General features: G+C 43.6%; 1 protein-coding gene across 1 annotated transcript in view; it reads left to right on the forward strand.

The window, feature by feature from the left end:
• Positions 1-366: 366 nt before the first annotated feature.
• Positions 367-25,394, forward strand: part of LOC146207948 (multidrug resistance protein mrp-7-like) — a 36,573-nt gene continuing 11,545 nt past the window's right edge. Inside the window, exons 1-13 of the mRNA XM_084577852.1 lie at positions 367-507; positions 4,676-4,879; positions 7,384-7,530; positions 8,289-8,382; positions 11,868-12,073; positions 13,310-13,486; positions 14,738-14,905; positions 18,560-18,744; positions 20,319-20,394; positions 21,004-21,214; positions 22,838-23,148; positions 23,956-24,288; positions 24,918-25,022. Of these exons, the coding sequence (XP_084433978.1) occupies positions 367-507; positions 4,676-4,879; positions 7,384-7,530; positions 8,289-8,382; positions 11,868-12,073; positions 13,310-13,486; positions 14,738-14,905; positions 18,560-18,744; positions 20,319-20,394; positions 21,004-21,214; positions 22,838-23,148; positions 23,956-24,288; positions 24,918-25,022 (2,358 nt within the window). The remainder of the gene's footprint in view (positions 508-4,675; positions 4,880-7,383; positions 7,531-8,288; positions 8,383-11,867; positions 12,074-13,309; positions 13,487-14,737; positions 14,906-18,559; positions 18,745-20,318; positions 20,395-21,003; positions 21,215-22,837; positions 23,149-23,955; positions 24,289-24,917; positions 25,023-25,394) is intronic.

The following is a 25,394-nucleotide window of genomic DNA, read 5'->3' on the forward strand; positions in this document are numbered from 1 at the left end:
GCTGCCGAATCACAAATACTAGTAAGCAAATAAATCAATTTCTCGGCGAGCTACATATTTTTCAGCAATCACGAGCTACCCTTTTAGGACCTAAATTTTAAAATTGAGGCCTAATCTTCGATATCCCTGCAGCACGTTTTCGATTGCTTTCATTTGTTTTCAATTGACATTTCTCCGTTAGCAGCTTCTCATTTTCTGGTTGGCGTGATTATGCCAACCCGAATCACAATGCATTGCTTTGGCGTGCAGGTCACTCATCTATCGGCAGCTGCCATAACGACCAACTCTGCAGCCCACGTCTCTTCGCTCCTCTCTGCGGACTCATGGTTAGTGGCCATGTCCATGCACTACCTACCCAATATCATCATGGGCTTGGCGTGCGTACCCATAGCGTTGGCTGTGCTGACCCTAAAAATTGGATACTTGCCTGCTTGCGCCTGTCTTGCGTGGCTTGTCGCTGTCGGAGCAGCCTTATTTTCTATGGAGCCTCTTCTCGACAAATACTGCGTGAGTATTCTTGCCACCTGCAAGATGAAGGGTATTATAGTAAGTTCCTCGGTAGTTTCTTGGATACTAACCATAAACAACGCTAGAATCCTGTTTCAGCACCAACAGGCAAGACCAATGAGAAAAAGATGTGAGAACAATTGCCATCGCCGATTGTTTCGTTACATAGGTTTTGTCACAGCACCTGTTGTTTTAATACAATTGAAACCTAGTGGCGATTGCACTGCCAATTGCCTGACGAAGCACTCCGCCAGCGGGGATCGCAGCTAGGGTACCAAGGCGCGGGGTGATAATGTCATTAAATTCGTCACACCTAGCCCATAGCAAACCACAGGTGTTGTCCCAGGATGAAAAAATTATACTGAATGAAAAGCACTTTAGATGCAGTGGCCTCTAGGCTCCAAGTGTAAACTAGGTAACACGAACCACCAGCTCAATATCGGGACCGTTCGGCAATGCCCGACCGGCATAGGGCCAGTACATTTTCAACACTCTCCAATATTTGTGCTCTTTAGAGTCTCACACATTGGTGATGTGGACGGTAGATGACTAGCTCCAAGTAACTGCTACATCAAGTTTCCTCTTTTCTTGCGCTCAAGAGCAAACGTTAAAACTCTTGAAACCAACGAAATGAGTTAAGCAAAAAGGAGTCGCTGCGCGTAATACATTCGAAACATGCATGTGCCGGGCTAGGGCACGTCAGTGCGGAACATCTCGTGTTTTCAGAAGGGTAGCACGAAACCCATACAGCCTCATAAGCTGCACTGAGAAAATGTGGGGCCTGTGCCAAGTGTAGAGGTCACTCTATAGCTCGGTAGAATGCTTTTTGAGCCATGCTTGTTCCTAACAGAAACTGATTGTGCATAATTAGCTGAATAACGCGAAAACAAGGACAGAGTTTAGACTCAGAAACGCTTCTCCATGTTTTTGTCAGGTACATTGGCCCTTCTAATAAATGACTTAAGCTGAAGTGGTAACAGGTCGGTGGTGGCGGTGGTAGAAACATTTAAGGAGAAAGTCTTTATAGGCTCATGACTAATCAGCGTGTCCGCCTCTTTCTGTCACACTTTAGCTGTCAATGAAACTGATGAATTCTGTTTGACATTTAAGAAAAGAAATCATCCTACATCGGAATTCGAACCCTACTGCTCCAATCACCAGCCGAGTGTGTTTATGACGAAACCATGCCGGGCACGTAAAAAAAATATATCCTAGTTCTCCTTGTCCAGCGTCAGGCCAACGCTGTTGCCATAGAGACTGCCGCCCCTGACGTCATGGCGCATCCTAGCAGTAACGTGACGGAGGAGAAAGTCTTGTAGCGATTAAAAAAATGAAAACCTAGAAATTTTGTGCGCGTCACAACCGTTTCAGGCGCTTCCAGCTTGTGTCAGAATGTCACGTGGCTATGAGAACAATCTCACACTTGAATAAGCACTGCAAGGAACGCGCACCAAGGAATGCTAAGGTAGAAGCCTTTATAGGCTTATACGTGTGCGTGCGTGCGTCCCCACTTCTGCAGAAAGTGTCACATACATGAATGAACATTATAAATAAAAAATGCCAGACTTTGAAATCTTTTAACAGGCGCTAAAGAGTCGTAAACAATCAGCTACAGTTCAGTAAAAATTGTGCCTAAGCCTCAACAACCACCGCGCTATAAAAGCTTTCGCCGCACTGAACTTTAGTGATCCAGAGTGCCCCCTCGAATTTTTATTGGCAAACACACAAACGGCAGGAGCGAAGCCCATGGATGGCCCTTTGCTGTTCCCTCGCTGTGAAGAGACACCCTCAAAACGCAAAAGACATTCATTGGAGCATAATCCTCCTCATGGCACTTGAGATCATTCAGAACAGGTCTTGACTTGAAGTGCTGGTCGGAAGGGTCTCGCTGTAAGACTCTGCGACGTTCGCTGATGGGGGATGAGAAGAGGTGGGGCATATCTGAAGGATGTGTAGGAAGCCTCCTGCTCTGCCGCAAAGTCTGCATCTGGTAGATAATTGTCTCGATATTGGGCCACGTTTGGCTTTATGCTGCCGGGAAATAGTGGTTGCTTGGGCCGAAGAAGGCAAGTACTGAAAGAGAGAGAGGCGTCCTCATCGACAAGATTCCGGCATCTATGCGCTGAAGCACATCTCTTATTTACTGGCGGGTAAAATAAAAAGTGTCGTGCGCGTGATCAAAACGAGCGGCCGAACTGTGTCTCTCTTTCCATGACGTGTACTGCTACCTAAAAAGTAGTTGATTAAGTGTATAACATTTCGCGGTTAAGGCAGCATACCGAAAGAAATAAGAGAGATCATTAAGGTCAACCCGATTCCGAAAAACATGCATCCGAAAATACACAAGGCCAGAAGAGAGGCAAGATCCGAGGCACACGAAAGAAGCCTCGCAGGGAAAAAAAAAACATATTGTACGTCGACGCGACCACATACAAAGAACAACGCGGAGCGGTAGCCAGTGTGGTTGATCACCAGCTTAAAGAAGTCAACTGCGCCTCGATCAAGAGCAACAACATTCTCGAGGCTGAGGAAGCGGCAATCGCTCTCGCTATCACCCACCAGGGTGAGGAGGCTACCACAAAAATAATTACGGACTCGCAAGAAGCATGCAGAAGGTATAGCAGCGGACGCATATCCACTGTGGCCATCCGCATACTCAAGGCAAGAAAAATCAGCTTTTCGAGATGTTACATAACGTGGACACCAGGCCATGGGACTGTCAAAGGTAACCAACGTGCCGACGCCAATGCCCGAGCATACGCCAACCGGGGGGCGCACAACGACGGGGAACCGGGCGCAGTCACTAGACGCTATAGAGCCATCCTTGAACATCAAAGAGCCTTAAGGAGGATCTATCCACCTCCCCACGAAGACCTCAATAGAGAGCAGTCGGTTGCCTGGAGACAGCTACAGACTAACACATACCCCAATCTGAGTCTACTCAGTAAAATCCACCCCACTACTTATGAAAATAAATGCCCACTATGCGGAGAACCCCCTACACTCTACCATGTTACATGGGCCTGTCAAAAAACGCAGGTAGCACCAATAAACACCACACCAACACCGGAGCAGTGGGAGGCTGCGCTGTCCTGCTCGACGCCTGACGACCAGCTCAAGCTGATTGACAGAGCGCGCAGGACGGCAAAGGCCACTGGGGCCCTGGACTGAGGGCCCCACCAACGCCGGGAGAATTCCCTTTGTGTAAATAAAGTTTTTCATTCATTCATTCATTCGCGGTTAATTCTCAACCTTTTGTGTGTGTTCGGTTGACCAGTATATGGCCCTGATAGTGGCTTCTGCATGGTCGACTTCTTCTTTTAAGACGTCAGCACGTGTAGCTTGCGGGCCTCGACTGACCCTGGGCTTCGGCTCAGATGGCGTCTCCAATATAAAAATGCAAGCAGGAGGAACAAAAAGGCACATTTGCAAGATAGTCTTACCAATCTTAGCGCATTCAATAAAATGAAGTGGTTCGAGCACAATGCGAAAAAAAAATGAAGTGGGATAGAGCCCATGCGCTTCGAGTGGCTAACAAGGACGCTACACAGAGGCCATAAGAGCTCTTTTTTTTTACGTTATATTTATTACACTTAACATGTCCTATAAGCCACGAACGATATAGAGATGTTTCATAAAAGGCCATGAAAGAAACCTAAAGATACAAAGCAACAGAGCACTAGATGGTAGGTAAGGCAGACCACTTCACAAAGAAAGAGAGAGAGAGAGAGTGCCACTATAGTTGAAAGCCAATCTGTCCGTGCACGTCTCTCTATGGAAGAAACATTTGGCAGAAATGAGAATTTGTCCGAACAACTGATTCACAGTGCCGATCCATCATTCTAGTTTACCTAATCTATGCAGTCCAATTAAAAAACATTGTATCAAAAGGTGCTTCAACATATTCTTTTATGATCGATTAGCCTATGGTCAACAAGCTATAAGGGCTCCCTGGCCCAAGCATGTTGGACGAGGGCCTAGAGGATGCATCCGAAAATGATAGAAGAGACTCCGGAGAATGTGTGTGTGTATTATGTAGTACCAAGTATATGAGTGCAACAAAAGGGAAGGAAAGAAAAGTAGAAAAAGGCGCTATTTCGGATCATCTTTAATGGAAAGCTTTAGCGACCTTCAAGTTTTAAAAGCATTCCTGCAATTTTATTTTCAGAATGTTTTTTACAAGTACAGAGATGAGCGATTGAAAAAATTTACAGACTTTCTGCATGTAGTCCGACTCGTCAAAATGTCTGCCTTGGAAGATGTATTTCAGGACCGCATCAATCAACTTCGCTTGAAAGAAATCAACCAGGCGTACCACGTCAATATTTTAGATGGACTTCTCGAGACACTCATCAGCTCATCTGCATCTGTGGTAAGAAACATAGGAAAGGCAGATATTTTTCTCGCTTTTGTGTTCTCCGGGACATAAATGCTTACACAAAAAATAGAGGAAGCCAATGGTGAATTCACATCAACTCTTGTCTTTGAATACCTTCCAAATGTTCGGTATACCGGAACTAAAAGACAAATAATGAGCTTATAAAACCTTATAAGCTTATAATGGAGCAACCACCCTGGTTGCTCCATTGACAAATATTTTAGCGTTCTTGATGCGAGGAAGTAGTTGCTTTGGTGTTCTGTTTTTCATCTGTTACCTGATCGTTTAAACCTGTACACGCATTAGAACTTCGTGCTGACCCATCTGAAGCGAAATATCATTAGCATTTTCGTAAACATAGTCACGTCGAATAAAAACGAAGGCCTCCTGCGCTCACCTACTGTGTCATCATCATCACCATCATCATTACCAGCATTATCATCATTGTCATCACCAGCCGGAATATACGCACTGCAGTACAAAGGCCTCTCCCATTTATTAACCGGCTCCCGCGTTAACTGCTTCCAATTGAAGCCTCGAACTCCTTAACCTCATGCACAGACTTATAATTTCTACCGCCTCCTGCTACGCTTTCCTTCCCTTGGAACCCAATTGGTTACCCTTAGACGCCATTGGTTATCCTCTTTTCGCACTAAATGTCCGGCCCATGTCCATTCCTTGTTCTTGATTTCGACTAGGATGTCAATAATTCGAGTAATTTCTCTAACCCACTGCGCACCCTTCCTAACTCTTCACGATACACCTACCATTTTCAGTTCCATAACCACTTGCAGCGCTTCGCTATTTATTTTAAACTCCTGTTTCTTTCCCAGTATGTTTAACATTACGTCCGTCTTTTTAATTTTTAATCTTAAATTATTAATATTTAAGCCTACCTTTCTGCTTCTCCTGTCTAGATAATTATTCATTCATTGCAATTGGTCCCCTGATTTATACTTAACAATGCAATAACATCAGCGTATCGCAGATTAATGAGGTATTCTCGATCGACCATAAAGCCTAACTGCTCCCAGTTCATATCTCTGAATACGCCCTCTAAGCAAGCTTTAAATAGGACCGGGGATATCGTGTCTCCTTGCCTAACAGCTTTCGTAATTGAAATGTTATCACCTTCTTTATTCAAAGCTATGGTTGCGGTGTAGCCACTATAGATATCTTGCAGTACTTTCACATATGGCTCACCTACACTCTGATCTCCCGATACCTTCATAACGCCTGACGCTTGGACCAAGTGAAATGCTTTCTCGTAGTCAATGAATGCTATGTATGAGGGCTGGTTATATTCAGCAGGTACACCTGTTGTATACCTCCTCGTATATCGGCTGTCGTCAAAGGATTTTCGCGTGCTTGTTAATTTGACACCTCACACTTTCCACCATCCTAAACTTTCCTTTCTTTTGGAATCTAGCCCTTTTTCAATTGGGATCATATCTGAGCTGAAATCAGGCATGGACAGGGTGTCTAATGCGAAGATAACTTGTCATGCGCAGCTGTAACACATATAAAGACTTTAAGGCCGAATAAGGTACAGCCACGGCGAGACGCTCTTAATAAGAATAAAGTAACGATGTTGGTGTTATTTGGTGAGAGTGCTAGAAAACGGAAATACGAGAATTTACTAAGAATCTAAAGGGTTTTACACTGCTCTGTGCTTCCAGCTGTGGCGTTTTTCCATTGGAAATATTTTCTGTTAAGACCTGGCGTAAATATAGCAAACAAGTGCAGCTTATAGGACGTTACGTTAAGAATACAATATAGTCCCAAATATTCAGTTGAGGCTGGAAAGGCCAGCTGAAAAATCCTATAATGATGTGGCGGACGTATTCTTGTGTGCTGTCGAGAAAAAAACGCAGCATTTTACGGCACACAAGCTTAGGGAAATGTTTAGGATACAGGAAATGAGTGTGTTTGTTGCAAATAGAAAACAAAGATGGTCTTAGTACATTTCAAAGTACAACATTAACGTCAACATTAACGTCGACCAAATACCACAAAAAGTAGAGCAGGACTGCAGGCAAGCCAGAATCCTCCCATTCTATGAAAACTTTTGAGATGCGTATCGCTGTCTCTTTATACGTCTCACCTTTACCGGTAGCTGTTTCAAAACTGGAGGGCATAAAACTGTTGTACAAGTATAATAGATTTTTGCCTTATAAGCGCTATATATCTGTGGAATATTTAAAGAACAAATGATACCAACATTAGGGGAATTAAAACTACTCCGTCGCAGGCTTTCTGAGGTGAGCTCTAACTATATAGCCTGATTACGCTGGTGTGGTGGTAAGCAGTTTGTGATGATGAAGTAAATATATATGCGTGTACGCTAAATGCAGTTTTCAAACTACCTAGTTTATTCTGTTCTTCAAGCAAAAAGACGAGAAATAGTTTTGATAGTGTAATGACAGGTCATGGCCGATGCATGCTATTCTGCTCTCTTCAGATTTGAGTTTTTATGACAATATACCATTTCATTCCAGATGATTATTCTCGCTTTTGTTGCTGTGACTTTCATGAATCCTCATGACATATCCAGCCCTCCAACAATTTTCTCGTGTGTGTACACACTCACGTTAATGGATGTCTTCACAAATACGGTGGCTCACGCCGCAAGGCTAAAGAGCCCAGTAAGTAGAGATTGTTTCTCTGTATGACTTTTATTTAAACGACCAAACAGACGAAATGTTCCTTGGCAACTATTTTTTTTGAAAAGATGGCTGATTCATAAATAAAACCTAACGCACAAGTGTCATTGATTTTGTGCAGGATATATGAGCCTCTACGTGAAAAAAAAATTATACAAAATTCACAATAATAAAGCGGAGGGTCAATCTTCAGCGGTGTCATTTTTAATATTGCGTAAATATCAAACAAACGTTTAGTCACATGTTTTTGCTCTCACATTACATTTAAAAGTGAGCAACTTAGAAAGTTTTCAGAAAAATTGCTCATTTTTATTCTACCGTGGTCTTTATGACATCAGCTATATTCTCACAATATTGAATCCTGTATTTCGCGTGATGTTTGTAGGGACCGTTACTAGGGTATGTACCATAAAACGCTAATATCGTAGAACAATTTTTTTAATGTAACACAACACAACTTTTCTAAGCAATGAACGGGAAAAGAGCTGAGACGAGCTTGAAGATAATTGTTTTACGGTGCACTTGACATCTGTAACATTACTTTTTCTATCTATGAAGTTTGGAAAACTCCAGATAAGAACTGATACATCAAGAAAGTTTGTTTAGAAATTTCCTTTTAATTTGTGTTTTTGCCTAGTTACACTTAACTCGAACCACATGTGATCTTATTTGCATCACGCTAATAATTTTCTTTACTGTAAATGAGCATAACTTATGCTCGCCTCCGTTCACTGCCCAAGGTGTTCCGCAGCTGTCGAAGATTGATGTCATTCTTCGAGGAAGAAGAATGGATGCCAAATGTAGCTGAAAATCGTATGATGTCAGCAGTCCCGGGTAAGGACGTCGTGCGCGGATGTATTAAAACTGTCACATATAATGCAGACAGTATGTGCTAGTTGATAACGTTATCAACGGCGTTGTGAATGAAAAGCTTAAAAAATGTTGATTTCGTTTGTAATGGGGATTTAGCTTGAGAAGAACATCATTTCCAGATTTGAGTCAAGAATACTTTCGAATACATTTCACATGATTATCTATCTTTAATTTTCACACTTTTAAAATATATGTTCTGCATTTTTTTTGCACGCTCAGAATGTTGGTAGTGTGAATTTGATGTGGAAGCCTGTTCGTATGTGTTTGTACGAAGCAGCACATACTAAGTACTTAGGAGTGGAGACGAATGATAGGTTGTGTAATGTTCATTGTATAACGAGCTTTATTGTAGGGTGAGTTTGTTTACTAGGGCTAGGTCAAGATAGCCGCTTGCAGGTCCTGGCTCGATCAGCTGATTCTCGTGTCTCGTGCCGGCACCAGGTCATCTTTACAATCGCACCCAGGAGAAGAGGGAGCTATCCTGGCGACTTAAGGGGACAACAATGCGTCTGGATCGTATTAGAGGCATGGACTATAAGGCCTACGTCGTAGAAGGTCTGGCGAAGGCGTTACGAGCTCAACAATGTAGTTGGCGGTTGAGGTGCACTCAAGGACGCGGTAAGGGCCTTGGTATTTCGGAAGCAGCTTGGAGGAGAGGCCAGGTGATGTAGAAGGCACACCTAGTCAGCGCGGGCTTGCGGAAGAAAGCTGTCGGCGTCGTGAGGGGCGTTAAAAGGATTTTTCTCTCGGCCCTGGCCGGAAGATGTGAACGAATGGGCGAGCTTCCTGGGGTGGAATAATATAACGATTCTATTCCACCCGAAAACTATTCCTTTCCTTCGCCTACTCTGCCATTGGCCGGTTAAAATTTGAATCTGTACATAATAAGCCTGCGTCACAGGACGTCAGAAGTAAGTTCACGTAGTTGTCACCTCATAAGCAATTCTGACGTCATCGCCGAGGGAATGGAATAGATTTTGAAATCGCTATATTATTCCTCCCCTCCACTACTCAGCGTATCTAGAGACTTCAGATACGGTGGTGGCTGCAGAAGAATCGTGCCGGTAAAGAAGTATGGTGTCGAGTGGTGAAGGTGGCTTACGTCCATATGATAGAGAAAATGGCGACAATCCCGTAGTGGTCTGCATAGTGGCATTGTATGCATACGTGACGAAGGGTAGAATTGTGTCCCAATTGGAATTCTCGGCAGCCAAGTACCAGTGCAGACAAAAGGAAACGGAGCACATAATGTCTTTTTTAAAACTTTTCACGTGTTGAGTAATTAAAGCTGGCAGCCGCGGTATGTGCAAATCGGTAGTAGACCCGAATGCCCTTTCACTTGGAGAAATACTGTCTTCTTATCTCTGTTGCAGAAGGCGTGACTTCAATTCGAACAGAAAAGCGTGCTCAGTTTAATTATGTCCTCACCTGTACATTGACAACATGTCGCCTAGTGTTCGGTTAAATCTTTCGGTGAGACCATTAGTCTGCGTGTGGCAGGCCGTAGTAGTGCGATGAGGGATGTTAGCTTGCTGCAGAAGGGACGAAACCACTTCAGATAAAAATACATGACCACGGTCGCTCAGCAGTTCTCGCGGCGCACTGTGACGATGGATGAAGTGGTTTGAGTTGAAGGCGGCAACATCGCGTGCCGCAGCAGCAGGTAGAGCGGCGGCTAAGCAGTAGTGGGTGATATGATCTACCGCTTCAATGACCCAGCGCTTTCCGGAATGACCCAGCGCATTGTAAGAAAGCGGGCTGTAGAGCTCAATGCCTACGCGATCGTCGAATGGCGGTGCCTGAGCTTGCGGTGTTGACAATCGACGCATAAGAGGACGAATTAGAAAACGTAGGTGTACATTCGGCACCAGTAGTAACGCGGGCGAATCCGAATATACGTCTTCAATGCTCCAGCGTGGGCGGCTTGCGGGTCAGTGTGAATTGAAGCGCAGATTTTTAATCGTAACTGTCGAGGAATTACATGCAGCCATTTACGGCCGGAAGATAATTTCGGTGGTACAAGAGGCCATCGCGAATTGTGAAGTGAGCAGCTTGGCGGCGAATTGCATCAGGCGTCGAAATGGTCGATGGGTGCGAAAGGAAAGCGAGAAGGGTGGGCTGCTCGATAGCCATGTTAGTCAAAGACAAGGAATTGCTGTTGATGGGAAAATTGCAAACACTTTCAGGTAGTAGAGGGGAGCGAGACAATGCGTCATCGTCGTTATGCTTCCTTCCAGCTCAATACACAACACGAATGTCATATTCTTGAAGCCGTAAGGCCCGGCAAGCGAGGCGGCCTGTGAGGTGTTAAGGGAGGAGAGCCAACACAGGGAATGGTGGTCTGTAACAACTTCAAATTGTCGGCCGTACTCATAAGGGCGGAATTTCCTTATCGGCCAAACTACGGCTAGGCACTCCTTCTCAGTAACTGAGTAGTTTAGATACTGCTTAGTCAAAGTGCAGCTCACGTAGGCGGTCAATACACCCACACACATGGTCAACACACCCGGGTTTACCTTGCGCTAAAATAGCACCAATACCTGTGCCGCTAGCATCAGTGTGGATCGCAGTGGGAGCATCAGGGTCATATTTCCGCAATATGGGCGGTTAGGTAAGTAGTTGGCGCAGTGTGCTGAATGCTTCGTCACATCGAGAACACCAGCAGGAGAGATCGTTGCTGCCACGAAAGAGGGATGTCAAGGGTGAGATGATGGAAACAAAATAGTGGATCAAATTTCGATAATAGGAACGGCAAAATTTATTCTATAAGCACCATAGCCGGACGAGTTCCGCATATGGTTGCTGTGATGGCATCCGAAGTAGGTTTCGATTACATGACGTTCCATGTCATGAGGTGTAGATATCTTTTTGAAGCGTTAGGCTGCGTGCATAAAATGTGTGCCAGGAATGTTTGTCACGCGAGAAATAAGCTGCCAAACGGCGAGAGCTGAGCGAGTGAGAACAAAGACAAAGCTTTTTCCCCAATATTATTTGTTAAACGTTGTCAGAAATGTAGCTCAAATCGGCCAATAAGGACATAAGCACGTCAGAACATATAATTTTGAATAATTCATTTTTATAAAAATGTGGCATTGTTTAAGTTTATGTCTGTCATTGTGAAAATTTGGCTTCACAGTTAAGTGAGCGAACTCACTTTCTGATGTGTAAATGATAAATTTCGACTGTTGTGCCAACTTGTCGCACTTTGGTCGAAGCACTATGTTGCACTGTCATGCTCAGTGCTGGCGTGCTCAGGGTGGCCGAAATTGAGAAGTGCTTCGCACGCCTTTCAAACTGCACATCTTGCGGCATACATTCCCTTTGGACTGCTGCTTGCAACCTTTTAGATTCCTTTTCATGGTATGAGTGTCACATAAATTTCGTTCGCTGAAGCAGAACCAATGTATTTGCCATTCACGGAATAGACACGAATCGTCCTTTCGCAGTTGGCGAGGTGACAATGAAGAACTGCTCTTTTGCCTGGTCTTCCAAGGACCGCGACATCGACAGGCCGGTCCTGACAGGTGTTGATCTGCACTTACACAGCAGTTCCATCGTGGGCATTGTTGGTCCGGTGGGCAGCGGCAAATCAGTCCTTTTGTCTTCAATCTTAGGAGACACGAAATGCTTAGGAGGCTCGCTTACCTTCAAAGTAAGTTTTTTTTAGATTAAGCACGCCATCATTACTGGCACTTCAGAACCCCGTTTCTTATACATTTGGTCTCGGCTCAAACAAGGTTGCCGGCTGCATTCCTTATGCCGCTCTACGATTATTCGCAAAGTGGATGTTATATAATCCTAATGACATCTTGAATTCCAATTCCTTCAGCAGCAGCGAGGATTTCTAGCGAGTTATAGGCTATTTTCGGCTGTTCGATATCTTTACATCATGTACCGTGCGCTACGCTACCCTTACAGTTACAGCCTTTTTACCAGATGCGACAACAGTGCCACGACATTTTTCCATGATACGCATGAAGCGCTTCGAATCTGATCTCGTTTGAGAAGGCAGTTAAATTCTGATCGAGATTGGGATTGCAGTGAGTTACACCACGCTGTTCCCTATATCGGAGCTAAACTTAACTAATTAAAAAACGCGAGTTTCCCGCACACCTCTGTAAAATGGAAGACTTTTGCCATTACGAACATAAGCACTCACAAGAAAGAATCTAGAGGTGCCACTGTCACCATAAGAATACCTGTTCAGGGTCCTAAAGTAAATTTAGAACACGGAAATACGTCTTCTACAAGCCTTCGATTAGGCAAGTCTACTGAATGATACGAGCATGCTTATTATGTGTCTCAGTTAGGAAGCTTAGCATATACCTCACGTGTATAATTAACGCATAAAAAGAACAACGAACTGTGCGTTTGAAATCCATGCACCTGATTTAACGCTACACTTATTTTCATCCATTGAAGATTTTTGACAAGTGCGCAAGAGCTCAATTTCTTCATGGATGCCATATGCAGACTTAAGGTAGAGCTTGCAAGGGTTGCCCAATATAGATTTTATTTGATTTGAACACGAACAATCTGGGCTTGATATCAGGAGGGTGTAGTACGTTGTTTGAATAAAAAATCTTTCTGGGAAAGTTGATGCATATTGTACACTATTCTGTTGTGTGTCGTCACCCTGTCTATCTGTGGTTGTCTGTTTTGCGCTATTACGGTTTAGTGCAGTGCATAGGAGATTGCCTTCCAGTATACCAAATCACCCTTTGCGGTAGCTTCTACATAGACGTGTCTGTCCTGTGTGTATCCAGAGGGAAAATATACGTCATAATCCGTGGCAGTGAAAAGAGCTACATTTGAGGATATTTTTTATTGGCATGCATTGCTCAAGCCATACATTTTTTAGTCTACCGATCTTTGTTTTCTCCTGTAGGGAAGAATCGCAGTCGTGTGCCAGCGTCCTCATGTTTTCAACATGACCATCAGAGACAACATAACCTTCGGCCGCAAGTACGACGAGTCGTACTATAAGGAGGTACTGGAAGCTTGTCAAATGGCCCGTGATATTGAGCGGTTTCCGGCTGGAGATCTCGCAGAAGCAGGAGAGAAGGTAACATGAGCCAATCACGATCGTGATTGCAATCTGAGAGAGTTGTTTTGCATTTAAAAGGCAAATCTTTGTGATGTTATAGCTGCTTTTTGAAGCTAATGGGGTGAAACTAAAGTTACTGATTCGTTAAAGGCTGACTCTGAAGAGCATAAGGCAAAATATATGCGGAATGCATATTTGAGAGGTCCATTTATTTATAGAATAATAAAAATGAAACAGAGACATTGTTGTCATTGGAACCCATTGAGCCTTTTTACGTATTATTTGATTAAGCAGGCTGGCTAGGGTTTAGTGAATCGTGCTAGAAAAAAACAATTGTTGCTTTAGGGTGCTTTTTGTCACCAATTTCCTTGCGTTGCGCTCCGCCATATACCACATAACTCATGTCGGGATGCAGAGGTTTGTGCATGCTTTGCCTCGTTTTACGTTCTTTGAGTGCCCGCTCCCATTACAAAAATAAACGTCGCTTTGGCCCACTTTTCTAACGACATACCTGATTATGCACCAAGCATGACTCTCCTTGCGTTTCGTATTTCTAGTCCTCTACTTTTGTTACTGTGCCGTAGGTATCAGATGTGAGGATCCAGATATGCAGCTCCGATATAGACTCTAGAGTTATTCACATTGGTATAAGCATATTAAACAACGAAGAGCCCCTATTAATTCCACCACTTGGCAATATTTTAGGGTGAGAACAACTTTTTCCCGGTGTAAGAAAACTGAGCGTTTATCGACTTTCATATATACCCTCACGTAACATTGCTAAGAGCGAAGAAACACTGTCTCTAAAATTATCTTAATGGGCTGCTAAAAGCCGAGAGTACACGCTTTCGATAATTTTCCTTTGTCTTCATAAGACCTTTGCGATAGTTTTCGTCAACTAGACTGAGATGCTTTGTTTCACATAGATTTCTCTTCTCGGGGGCCATTTTATGCCAAGCGAAGTGATTTCAAGTTTCGCGTGTAAAAGTAGCGATGGTTAATATGGCTGTTGCGAATTCTACTGCTGGCCGGGAATTTCTTTTAGCGCTTTAGCCCACAGTGGCTTATATAGTCATATTGTAGGGTTCCAGAGTATAGACTGCCCTTGTAGTTTGTCTTAACCACCGTCGCCCTCAAATCTTGTTTGAGGGCACAGACTTCGAGGACATGAAGAGAAGATGGAAATACAAATTTTCAGATTGATGTTTCTTGCATTTATGTACTGTCTCGTCCGGCAGAGAGCAACGGAGTGCTCCTCAATTCTTGCAGGGTGAAATGTTGAGCGGGGGCCAGAGACAACGGGTGGCCTTAGCCAGGGCCATCTACTCACGAAGTGACATATACCTCCTCGATGATCCGACAAGTTCTCAAGACGCCCGTGTCACCCGGGCTATTCTAGAGCATGTGATCGGACCACAGGGACTTCTTGGTGAAAAGGTCTGAACATACCTTCATCCTGTTTTAGGCTTCCGTTATAATGACCAATGAAAAAGAAAGGATTGTGGCCGAGAAATAATTTATTCCGCGTTTCAAAGAAGCTCCGCTATACATCTAACCTTGACAACCGCTAAGAAATTTCTGCACCGTTATTTCTGAGAGATACAAGGTCTGGACGCTGTGGTAATTTCGCAACTAACATATTTGGACGAGCTTGATTACTTCTATTTTATTCTTTTATGTACCCGTTATAAAAGTATATATATTATGTATTTCGTGGCTAAAAGCTCAGCTGCAAGTCATTACCGCTGGTATCCGCCCTTAGCTCCTGTCTTCAGTGTCTTTCGCGCTCCATTCATGGGGATTTTATGATACTGTATTATCTAAAATTATTCTAGGCTTGATTGTACTCTCCTTGTGAACGTAAACGACTCAGAGGTTGCGCTGTAAAATAGATTTTCTTGCAAAATTGTGATTCGCACCATAACCCTTCCTTGCAAAGGTAAATGATTAACCTCAGAGTAACCCCAATTTAAAAAACGTTGCACCCGATACTAACCCAGGCAGAAGTTCCGCTCGCGTTGATTCCACGATCGTCTACACAGATGCATCACGAACTAACGTTGGAGCGGCTGCTTACTCAGCTAAAAGCTGTAGCAATGTAGTGACGAATACCCTCGTTCCTTACATAAATCCTCCTCCTACAGCGATTCTCGAGACCCTATCAATAGCCTCCTATATTCAACACCTCGCACAAGCACACCCTAACCCTTCAGGATATACCATACACACTGATTCAATACAGGCTACACGCGCCATTCATACCGGTCGCATTCCTGAAGACCTGCAGGATGATCTACATAGAGCTCTCACCAAACTACGTCCCAACACTGTCAAACTGAGGTTGATTCTTGGTCACGCTGGAATCCCAGGCAATTAGGTAGTGCATCGCCTGACCCGCGAACTTCAACATCGGGGCCTGGGATTCCCTGGCCTTAGCCATCCACGTGGGACACTACTCTTCACTGCATAAACGAAATCAATATTAATTCTGACAACATTAGACGAACTCTTCGTACACTTCTTCTTCCTGATAAATCCCTCACTACCACACAAATACGCATTCTTAGACGCATATAACTAAATACACACCTTACACCTGCCCGATCTTTTCTATATCAAATCAGATATTTCCCTGCATGTCCAAATTGTTCTCAACACTGTGGAAACTTAGCCTCTGTCCAGCTGAAAGATCAGTTGGCCTTGGTGACCCTGGCCCAGGACATTCTTGACGCCTAGTAATCCGTTAAATAAAATTGTTTCCTCCTCCTTGTTATATTCAATTTGTGATGACAGCATTGTTTGCATATTTTACCGTACACGACAGCTCACATAACCATCATGCTAAGATATGTTCCACGCGCCAGGCGGTAAGCATATTGTGTGGTAGCACTGGATATTGCTTCTATTTCGGCAGATTCCATGGCGGTTTTTCTCTGCTTTGAAAGTACCATCGCGTTCATGGCATAGTGGAGCAGACAGGTGCTTTGGGCATTTTTTAACGCCATTTTTTTTACATGAGGGGGAATCACCTTGAAAAACCTCAATGTTTACATTAATGCGAAATATTTTCTGGCAAAATTTAACACGCTTAGATTACTGGATAAAACAAAAGATCACACTCGTGATACCATGAACGCTATTTTTTAATTTGCACAGAACAGCGTTAAAGGTCGCGCACTCCAGGAAATATATTGGTGGCATTGTCGGCGTTGTGAACGAAAACTCCCAAGCATGCCACCGGCAAGTTTTAGTGGCTAGTGACGTAACTTATGGCTCTATGATGTCATGAATCCCAAGTCATGGCCAAGTAGGCAGGAGCTGCAGACCTCCATTGAGATGGGAGGATGGGATTCGAACAGAAACCACCAGGACCCTTAGATGTTGGCTCATATGCAACCTTTGGCCACGGAGGCCCGTTTGTATGGCTTGATTAAAAAGGGGTTCGAATCTATCTAGGTTGATCTCTTGGATAAATGCACAAATATAATTAAAGATTAACCGAGTAGCAGAGGTCATTGCAAGCGAACTCGCAGAGAGGGCACAAATGGTGTCCGTAAAATGTAGTCAGATTTGAGGTGTCCCCTAGTTTATATTATCGGTATTACTGTTTTCTTTACCGCAATAATTACGCTTAATGGCAGCACCCAAGAGTACTGGAACGCAGATTCTTATTCCTGCTCCGCCCTCTCAAATGAGCAACCCGACTTGGAGGCACCTCTCAACTTTCTGATATCATGTGGCTTCGTTGTGTCACACAAGCTCGCAGAATCAGTGTTATTTTTTGTCAGCTGTTATTTATCTACAGCCAGCCATTCCACTGACTTTTCTCTCAGAACACACACGTCTTATTTTCTGGGTAATGTTCCCTTCACATTTTCGCGTGAATAGAGGCTGACCCGCCTTTAAGGGCATGACACAATAGCCTAAGCTACCAGCCTACATATAAAGACGCGCTTTTACCAAGCTGTGTTAACGTGCGGGCGTGCCCTAATGGAGCGTGTCTGACTCCGAATACATGGGTACTCGCAGGCTTATTCTGGTGTAACCCTCAAGTATGAAAGGAGAGACCCGAGTTGGCAGCTCTTGTCGAACGTAACATCATGCAATCCTAGGTCCAATCAGTGCGTAGCCATGTCAGCTTCCAGTGAGCACCTGCCAGCGCCATGCTAGTGATTTTACGCTCACAACGTCAATGCGATGACGATGGTGACGTCGAATTTTCTGGCGAACAGGACTCTTAACGCCCTCGCGTTAGAATATCAAGGTAATGTCTCATACTGTCGTCGTTCGTTCGGTAACACTATAGCTGTCAATCATCCTGACAACCACGCAGGGCAATTTCTACTTGTCTAGCGTCATGCCAACGCGGTTGCCATGGACACCAACGCTGCTGTTTATTTTTAAAGCTGTAATTGAAGAACTTTACCCTGGTAGATAGTGATGGATAATTATAGGGGTAGTTAGTGACAGTGATGATGATAATGATAGAGACGACTGTGATGCCATCACTTGGTGACGTCATCGATAGTGACGTGCATCATGACCGGATGTGGCGTTAGGATGGCGTCACATCCGGCCATACCTAATACTCAGAACTGACGTCATTGTGACGTCACATAGGGTCATGACGTCATTCACGCATATACGAAGCTGATCCCGCCTGCGTCCAATCCAGGCATCCGTGTTGCGTCTTTCATTTGGCGCTTCTTTGAACGCAGCACCAAACGGCAATACAGAAGAAGACGCAGTAAAGCAGGAATCAGCGTCGTTTAATTTAGTTTACAGAAAGGAAAATGCGCAGTATCTCACAATTTTTCGCGGACGCCTAAACGGCACCTTAAGGGAAGCGAGGAATGTGGTAGTGAAAAAAGAGAGAAAGAGGTGCTGGGGTATAGTCGAGGGCTTCGGATCACCGCGCCATAGAGGCTGTCACCTTATTGCACTTTAGTGGTCCAAAGTGTCCTCTAGAATTTTTTTAACCGACTATTTGGACCGTGTGCTTGACTACAGTATTATTATAAATGATTTAGGCCATCACAACTCTTTGCATGCCTAGAATAAATATATTCATGCGCGGTGTTGAACGTGCAGACCCGTATTCTGGTGACCAGTAGCACTCGGATGCCGTTCAAAATTGACAATTGGGTGCTGATGAACGACAACAGGGCGATTCTGTTCCGGGACTTGAATGAACTAAAGAAGCATCCTGGCGCTTCAAGTGACATTCTTGAAGAATCTAAAACGACTGTTGAGCTACAGAACACTGAAAACTCAAGGTAACATGCGTGTCATTTTTTATCCTTTGCATATATATGTGAATGTTTTCTGCTGAAGACACCACACACGTTGGGACGCCCGAGTTCTTTTTTTTAAGTCTACGAGGTCAATGAGAGGCTAACATATATATTTTGTTTTGAGTTTCCACCAGAATTGTGCCTTTAGACTGTTTCATGATTTATGGGGCGTTGAGAAGAATGTTTGCTGATTTCCATTGAATATGTCGCTGGCATGGTTCATTTTCAGACATTAAAGAGCAGACACCCGGGCATGAACGCAGCCGCCCAATATTTGTGTTCAAAAAAAACTTTGGTTTGGGCAAGTTGATTCATAGTTGATGTTGATTCTGAGGACGGCGCGAAATGGACAAAGTCAAAGAAGGAACACGAAAACAACAGGACAGGCGCCAACTTTCAACTGAGGTTTATTTGCGCAAACCCTTGCATTTTTATGGAACACACAAGGCGTATCACAATAGCCTATCACAAAGTCATCCACATGCAGCATTCAGATAACAGGCGCTACTGGTCACAGGCCAGATAAAATTTATTGCAGTATATCACGCCAGGCAAAATAAGATAACAATTCATCCCAGTAGAGCATACCAGCCTTAAAAGCAATTTCTTGGAACAAGACCCAAGATTATCGATCACACAAAAAACACACAAAAAACTATCAGGAGCTTAGATTCCACCACACGCCACAGATGCGCTCGTGCCCAAAACAAACACAGTGCGATTTTTTCTCCCTCGCCCGCAATAACAAGAAAAGGTTACAAAGATTAACAAAAAAAAAGACTAACGGAAACTTAAAAAACGATGTACACGAAAGCTTAAACAGGTGACAAATGACAGGTGACAAAATGACCAACAGAAACTGGGGGGAAAAATGCACATGAATGTTTAAAATCTAAGAGAATCATCTCTGCGTCAACGTAAAACGAAATACTTCAAAAGATATAACAACTGAAAACGCTTATCAAGAACAACGAAACAAGCAAAACCAGACTATGAAAACTACAGGAATCCTTAGAGAAAAGCAGCTTCAGATTCGCTGATCGATATGGACGGCCTGCTTACGCTTCGTGTTCCTTCTTTGTCTTCGTCCCTGTCGCGCCGTCCCCAGAATCAACATAAAATATTTGTGTGATGGCAAATGGCTACTTTTCATTCAAGTTCGCTATTCGTCTTTGTTATTATTGTCAGTTTAAAGAAACGTGTCTGAATTATACCCATTTTAGTTTTTAAAAGTCGGCACTTTCAGCGAACCTCACCTTTACATGCGTTGGAAAAGGAATTTGCTGGCTTGCGCTTCTTCATTTGTGATTGTTATTTGTTTGGTGCACGAATCTTTCGTTCACATCTTCACAGCCATTCTCCCTTTTTGCTGTTTTATTGCTTTTAAGGCTTCAGAGTTCAAGATCGGTGGTATAAGCCTGACTTTCAAATTCAAATTTTCCTCTTATAAACGTTCTTACTTCTCTCTAACCTGCATGAAGATGATTTCAGTGTGTTATCACAAAAACGGCTGAAGTAAATCCTGATTGTGTTTCTTTTTTTTTTTTTAATTTCAGACAGAACGAGCTGAATTCGGCACCTGAAAATGAAGTAGCTCCGGTTTTTAAAGAAGAAAGAATAGCGTCTTCAATGGTGAGCCTGGTGTAATCTAAAAGCACTGTTTTTCGGAAATATTTATTTTGATGGCCTGATGTGTTTCAGTAGCTTCAAGCGAACAGTCAATGCTTTTGTATATCTGCATGTCTATGCATCTGAACATGGGAATCAATGTACCCGTTACGGCACAAAACTTTTCAGATAAGGAAAGGTATGACCAAGGCATGCTTGAGGGAAACTCTACAATGCTTTTTCTGGCTGGGTCGAAAATTATTGGTTGATTGCTGCTTTCAGGCCCCGAGTAACGAGAGTTTTGTTGATAGCCGGTCATTATGAACTAACCTACCAAATATTGGCTAAAACTTATTTTAGCCATGAATAGAAAATAAATTTAGCAACACTTGACTAGTATGTTATCAGCTAATCGCAATCTAATAATCTGCTTTGTATACACTTGACTGTAAGCTACTGTACAAAAAATTGAAGGAGCAGAAGCTTAGTTTTTTTCTGAACAATATCTTCTTTTGACCCATAGAACATATCATGAATATTATATATTATTCCTAAAATGCAGTTTTTTTTTAAGGAACAGAGATTTTTTTGTAGTGAATGTTCAACTCAGCCTAAGCCATTCTTTTTTCCTAGGGAGCACATAGAATATTTGCGGCGTACATAAAATACTCTGGAATGAGCACCGTACTGGCACTGCTGTGCTTTGCTGCCAGTGCCTCCTTCGTGTCCGGTCAGATAGTGTGCATCAAAGTCTGGGCATCGCTGCGGACCCGAAAGAGCGAAAATATGCAGCGCGGCAGCAGGGACATCATTTCCTGGCTGGCGATCGCATGCGTAGGTGATGGTGAGTCTGCGAAGATTTAGTACGTTTCTTGCGGTTATACGCAACAGACGCACTAACGGTCACTGCGAATGCAGTGGATCTAAATTAATGACGATAGACACCCACGGAAAGCGACTCCAACCTTTTGACTGCCAGTATGGATTTATACCCCTCTATTTCTTATTCACACTGTCATATGTTATAAAATCCACTGAAGAAAAGAGAAAACAAAGAAATTAGTAAGGATCCATTTTCTGACGTGGGCCTATCAAACAGGAACGGGTGTTTTTGAAACAACTGTGCATTTTTGAGAATTTATTGCCTTACCATCCCCAACATCCTAACCAGCCGGACTACACTTACTGCGGGGCAAATGTATCTTTAAAATACTTCCAATTAACCCCTTCCTACATATGCAAACTGCATCCCATTGACCCCTGCAAGCTGCTTAACCACCTCCGCCCACATAATTTTTGCCACCACAGGCTACGCTTTTCTTCCCTTGAAATCCATTTTTTTAACTCGAGTATGTATCCTGACCCACACTGTGTGCTTTTTATTGTTTAACGTTACACCTTTCATTTTCTATTTCATAGCGATCTGCCTTGTCCTCAGCTTAGGTATAACCCTTTTCGTCAGCCTCCATATTTGAGCCGTATAAGTGAGTGCGGTAAAATGAAACTGTTATATACTTTCTTCTTGAGCTGTACCGATGTGCGGCTAGCCATCATCTGCGAGTGGAAATTACCAAGTAATTTCCATCTCTAACTTATTCTCCTATAGTTTTTTTTCCTTTCGTGGTCCATATCTGCGGTTACTGTCTGCCCTAAGCACAGATATTCGCCTGCAACTTCCAGTGCTTCACTGCCTATTCTAAACTGCTGTATCTTTCCGAGTCTGCAAAACATTACCTGAGTCTTCTTTACCAATTATTGATTTAAATTGCGCAGATCTCGTCGCCATGTCTATTAAACAACATCTAATTGCTACCAAGAAGGTTCAGAATTATTGAGCTATAGAAGAATTTACTGCCGTCACGACCGACTGCTGTGTTTTAAACATGATATCCGTTTCCACTTTGTTGTAATCTTACTAGATAATCAATGACGCAAATACCGAAATACCGAGCTTCGGGGCTTCGTATGTTTGTTACACGCACTTTGTCACCGTATTGTAGTGAATTTCTAGAATCGAAATAAATTATTTTGTTACACAGTGTAGCGGAATATGTGTTACTCTTAGAGCAACTATATAAATTTAAAAGTGATCACTTCAGTGCAAGAGCATTAATCATGGCTCTGACGTGCAACATCAAAAGCGCCTGTTGCTCTACAGAATGAATGCCGCGATAATCACATCCCAGTTGCACAGCCGCGCTATTTATTGAGCAACCGGCTATTGATTACAAGCTCCAGTGCATATGCAGTACGCTTGAGACACGGGTGCTGTTTGATGTGACGTGAGCTGGAATTTGTCAATACTTACCCGAAGAAGTTGGCGCTGACCGCAGTTTTCAGAAATCTGCGACTGAAACATAAGCCAGAGTAATTCACTTTTCTATGTTCTTGAGCTGCAAATTTCCGGGTAGTTTTTGTCAAGATTCACAGTTTGACTTCTTTTTCATTGAATTTCTTCTTTTTGCAGTCGTTTTCAGGCTTCTGGGTGGAGTTCTGTTGGCACGGGGTACCCGGCAATGCTCTCTTACCCTTCACGCAAAGATGCTGTCTAGGGTTGCCGAGAGCCCACTGTCCTTTTTCGACGCGACGCCGCGCGGAAGATTGCTGAACCGCTTTTCCGAGGACCTGGAAGTGAACGACAGCCGTGTATTTGTCGCCTACAAGCAGCTATTCCAGAGCCTATTGTGCGTTGTTGGTAGGCTCGCCGTCATTGGGACGCAGTCACCCACTGTGTTCGTCCTTGCCTTCGGCGCCGAGGTAGCCCTCGTAATTGCCATGGTAGGTGCCGCCCTGACTTTCGCCAACCAAACACCTGTAGCGCATATGTCCTGAGTCCATGTAACAAGACTTATTACATGGTGCTTATATTTCCTTGTGTGCCTCGGATGGCTGCACATTTGTGTGCTCGAGCAAGATATCTGTGGCCAAACTCCTTACGAAGCATCGTCACTCATGCAAGCCGATATTCCTGCAGGCTTCAGGAAATAAACGCTACCCGAGGTTTCTTTTCAGCCCGTTACCATTCTTGCTGTGTTGTAACTAATAACTGTTTTCATCGCTTACACTAGACCTCACAGTGCATGAGTATGTGATATCTTGAGTCATAATCGTTTGTTTAATCATTTCATAATCGACACTTCTGCATTTCTTAAAGCATCTTTTGCATTCACCTGCTATTGCGGCAGCGCAAATAATTAAATGAGCAACCTAGCTTGGTATTAGGCAAGGAACACTGCACGAAAGCAATATGTTGTTCTGGAACCTTGCCCGTTTATAAATGTCCAACACGCATTTAATATCCGTATTGGACGCATTCTCTACTTTTTCGTTCGGTGTTTGATTACTGATTTGTATACGGCATGCGTGTATTGCAGTGATTCATTTTTATTTATTTAACACAGGCTTTCTGTGGGCAGAGTTCGTACAGAAGCTTAGAGGCCAAATTTAGCAACACACACACACACACAAATCAGAACGCGCCTTAAATTGCGAAGTATGATGTAGATACATAACTTATTTTAAAATGCAGCCATTAATGCTTTCCAACCACACTTCGCTCGTTACTCATTACATTTGGTCTTGCAGCGTTACGTGATTCGTGGTTCTATGATCGGCCGTCTGTACGAGAGTACCAGGATGTCGAGGGTTCTGCAGCAGCTGGCCGAGACACTGGACTCTGTTGGAGTGATCCGATGCTACGGGGTCATGGAACACTTCTCCTCACGGTTCCGGCGCCTACTGAACGATTATATAGAGGCCTTCAACTTGTTCGCCCTCTGTTACTCCTTTAGCCGCCTTATCGTCACAATGGGCGGAGTTCTCGTCATCACACTCACTACGATCATTGTCGTGGTACCAAACCAAGGACACAGCGCGTCGGCAGCAGCCATCGGCCTGTCGCTGCTCTGCTCTTTCTCGGTACGTTGTGCGGTCAAAATTCCTCAGGTCTTTCAGTTTTCTCGATTTGGTCTAAAACTAGAGCATCTTAAGAAGCAGCGAGCGAGAAGTAGAAAACCGAGACAAGGCGCTTGCTTTCGTCAACGTTTGGTCAAAGTAGTGGCTTGACATAGAAGTAATGTGAGGGGCAGGCTAGCAATGAAATTAACTTGAGCGTTAGTGCATGCATTTTTATTATTTATTATTAAACACATTGTGTGGAATTAGATAGCAATGTTTTTAATTATGAATTATTTCTCTTATGAAGCAATCTTCTGCATCCCTGTCAGATTCCGAAGTAGGAAGTGAAGGCAGGTGAAGAAGAAGTAGTAGATGAAGGTGGGAGGGGGAAAAAGAGTCGAAAGCGATAGACAGTAAAAGGCTAGCATAACGTTAACCCACACTTGTGTCTGTTCACGCCTCCAACATAGGACTAATAGACTCACAAAATTCTGAAAGAGATTGAGACAAAAAAAGCTGATGAGCCATCAAATTTAATTCCCTTCACAAGAGAAAGAATTATGTAAAGGGTGACTGCTAATAATTTCTACCCTTTGTTTTCCCTCGTATACTCACGCCTTGCAGAGTGAGTGATAATTTCTGTCATGCAGGTACCCTTCGCTATGGCAGGAGTTTTCATGTCCATGTCCTGGGCCACGCAGGGCTATGTGGCCTTGGAGCGTGCCCTGGAATACACAGAATTGCCTGTGGAAGAGGCAAGGCTTCCGCGGCTGGTGCCGTTGATGTTTTACTAATGCCTTCGAAAGAGCACGAAAAACGTTTGAACTCTGCTGGAAAGTATTTTTTGTATAGCTTCGCACCCTACCACAAAACATGCGGGTAACTATCGATGTTTTAGTGCAAGGAAGTTCATTGTGCTCGGTGAAAAATATATTGAATGCACACGATGGTTTGCAGACTCTGAAGCTGCCGCCTAGAAATATTGATTTTTCGGCTTGGTTCTTTGACATTACAAAGAGTGAATTCCCATTTGGAAAGTAGTCCACACTAAATCTATCCACGATGTGCTCGTATCTCAGCTGTAGTACTGCTGCAGGGCGTATTCAGCTGCGTTTTTCAACCATGTC

This window comes from Amblyomma maculatum, chromosome 1 (genome assembly GCF_055883805.1).
Source record: "Amblyomma maculatum isolate TAMU_Amacu chromosome 1, ASM5588380v1, whole genome shotgun sequence".
Taxonomy (NCBI): domain Eukaryota; kingdom Metazoa; phylum Arthropoda; class Arachnida; order Ixodida; family Ixodidae; genus Amblyomma; species Amblyomma maculatum.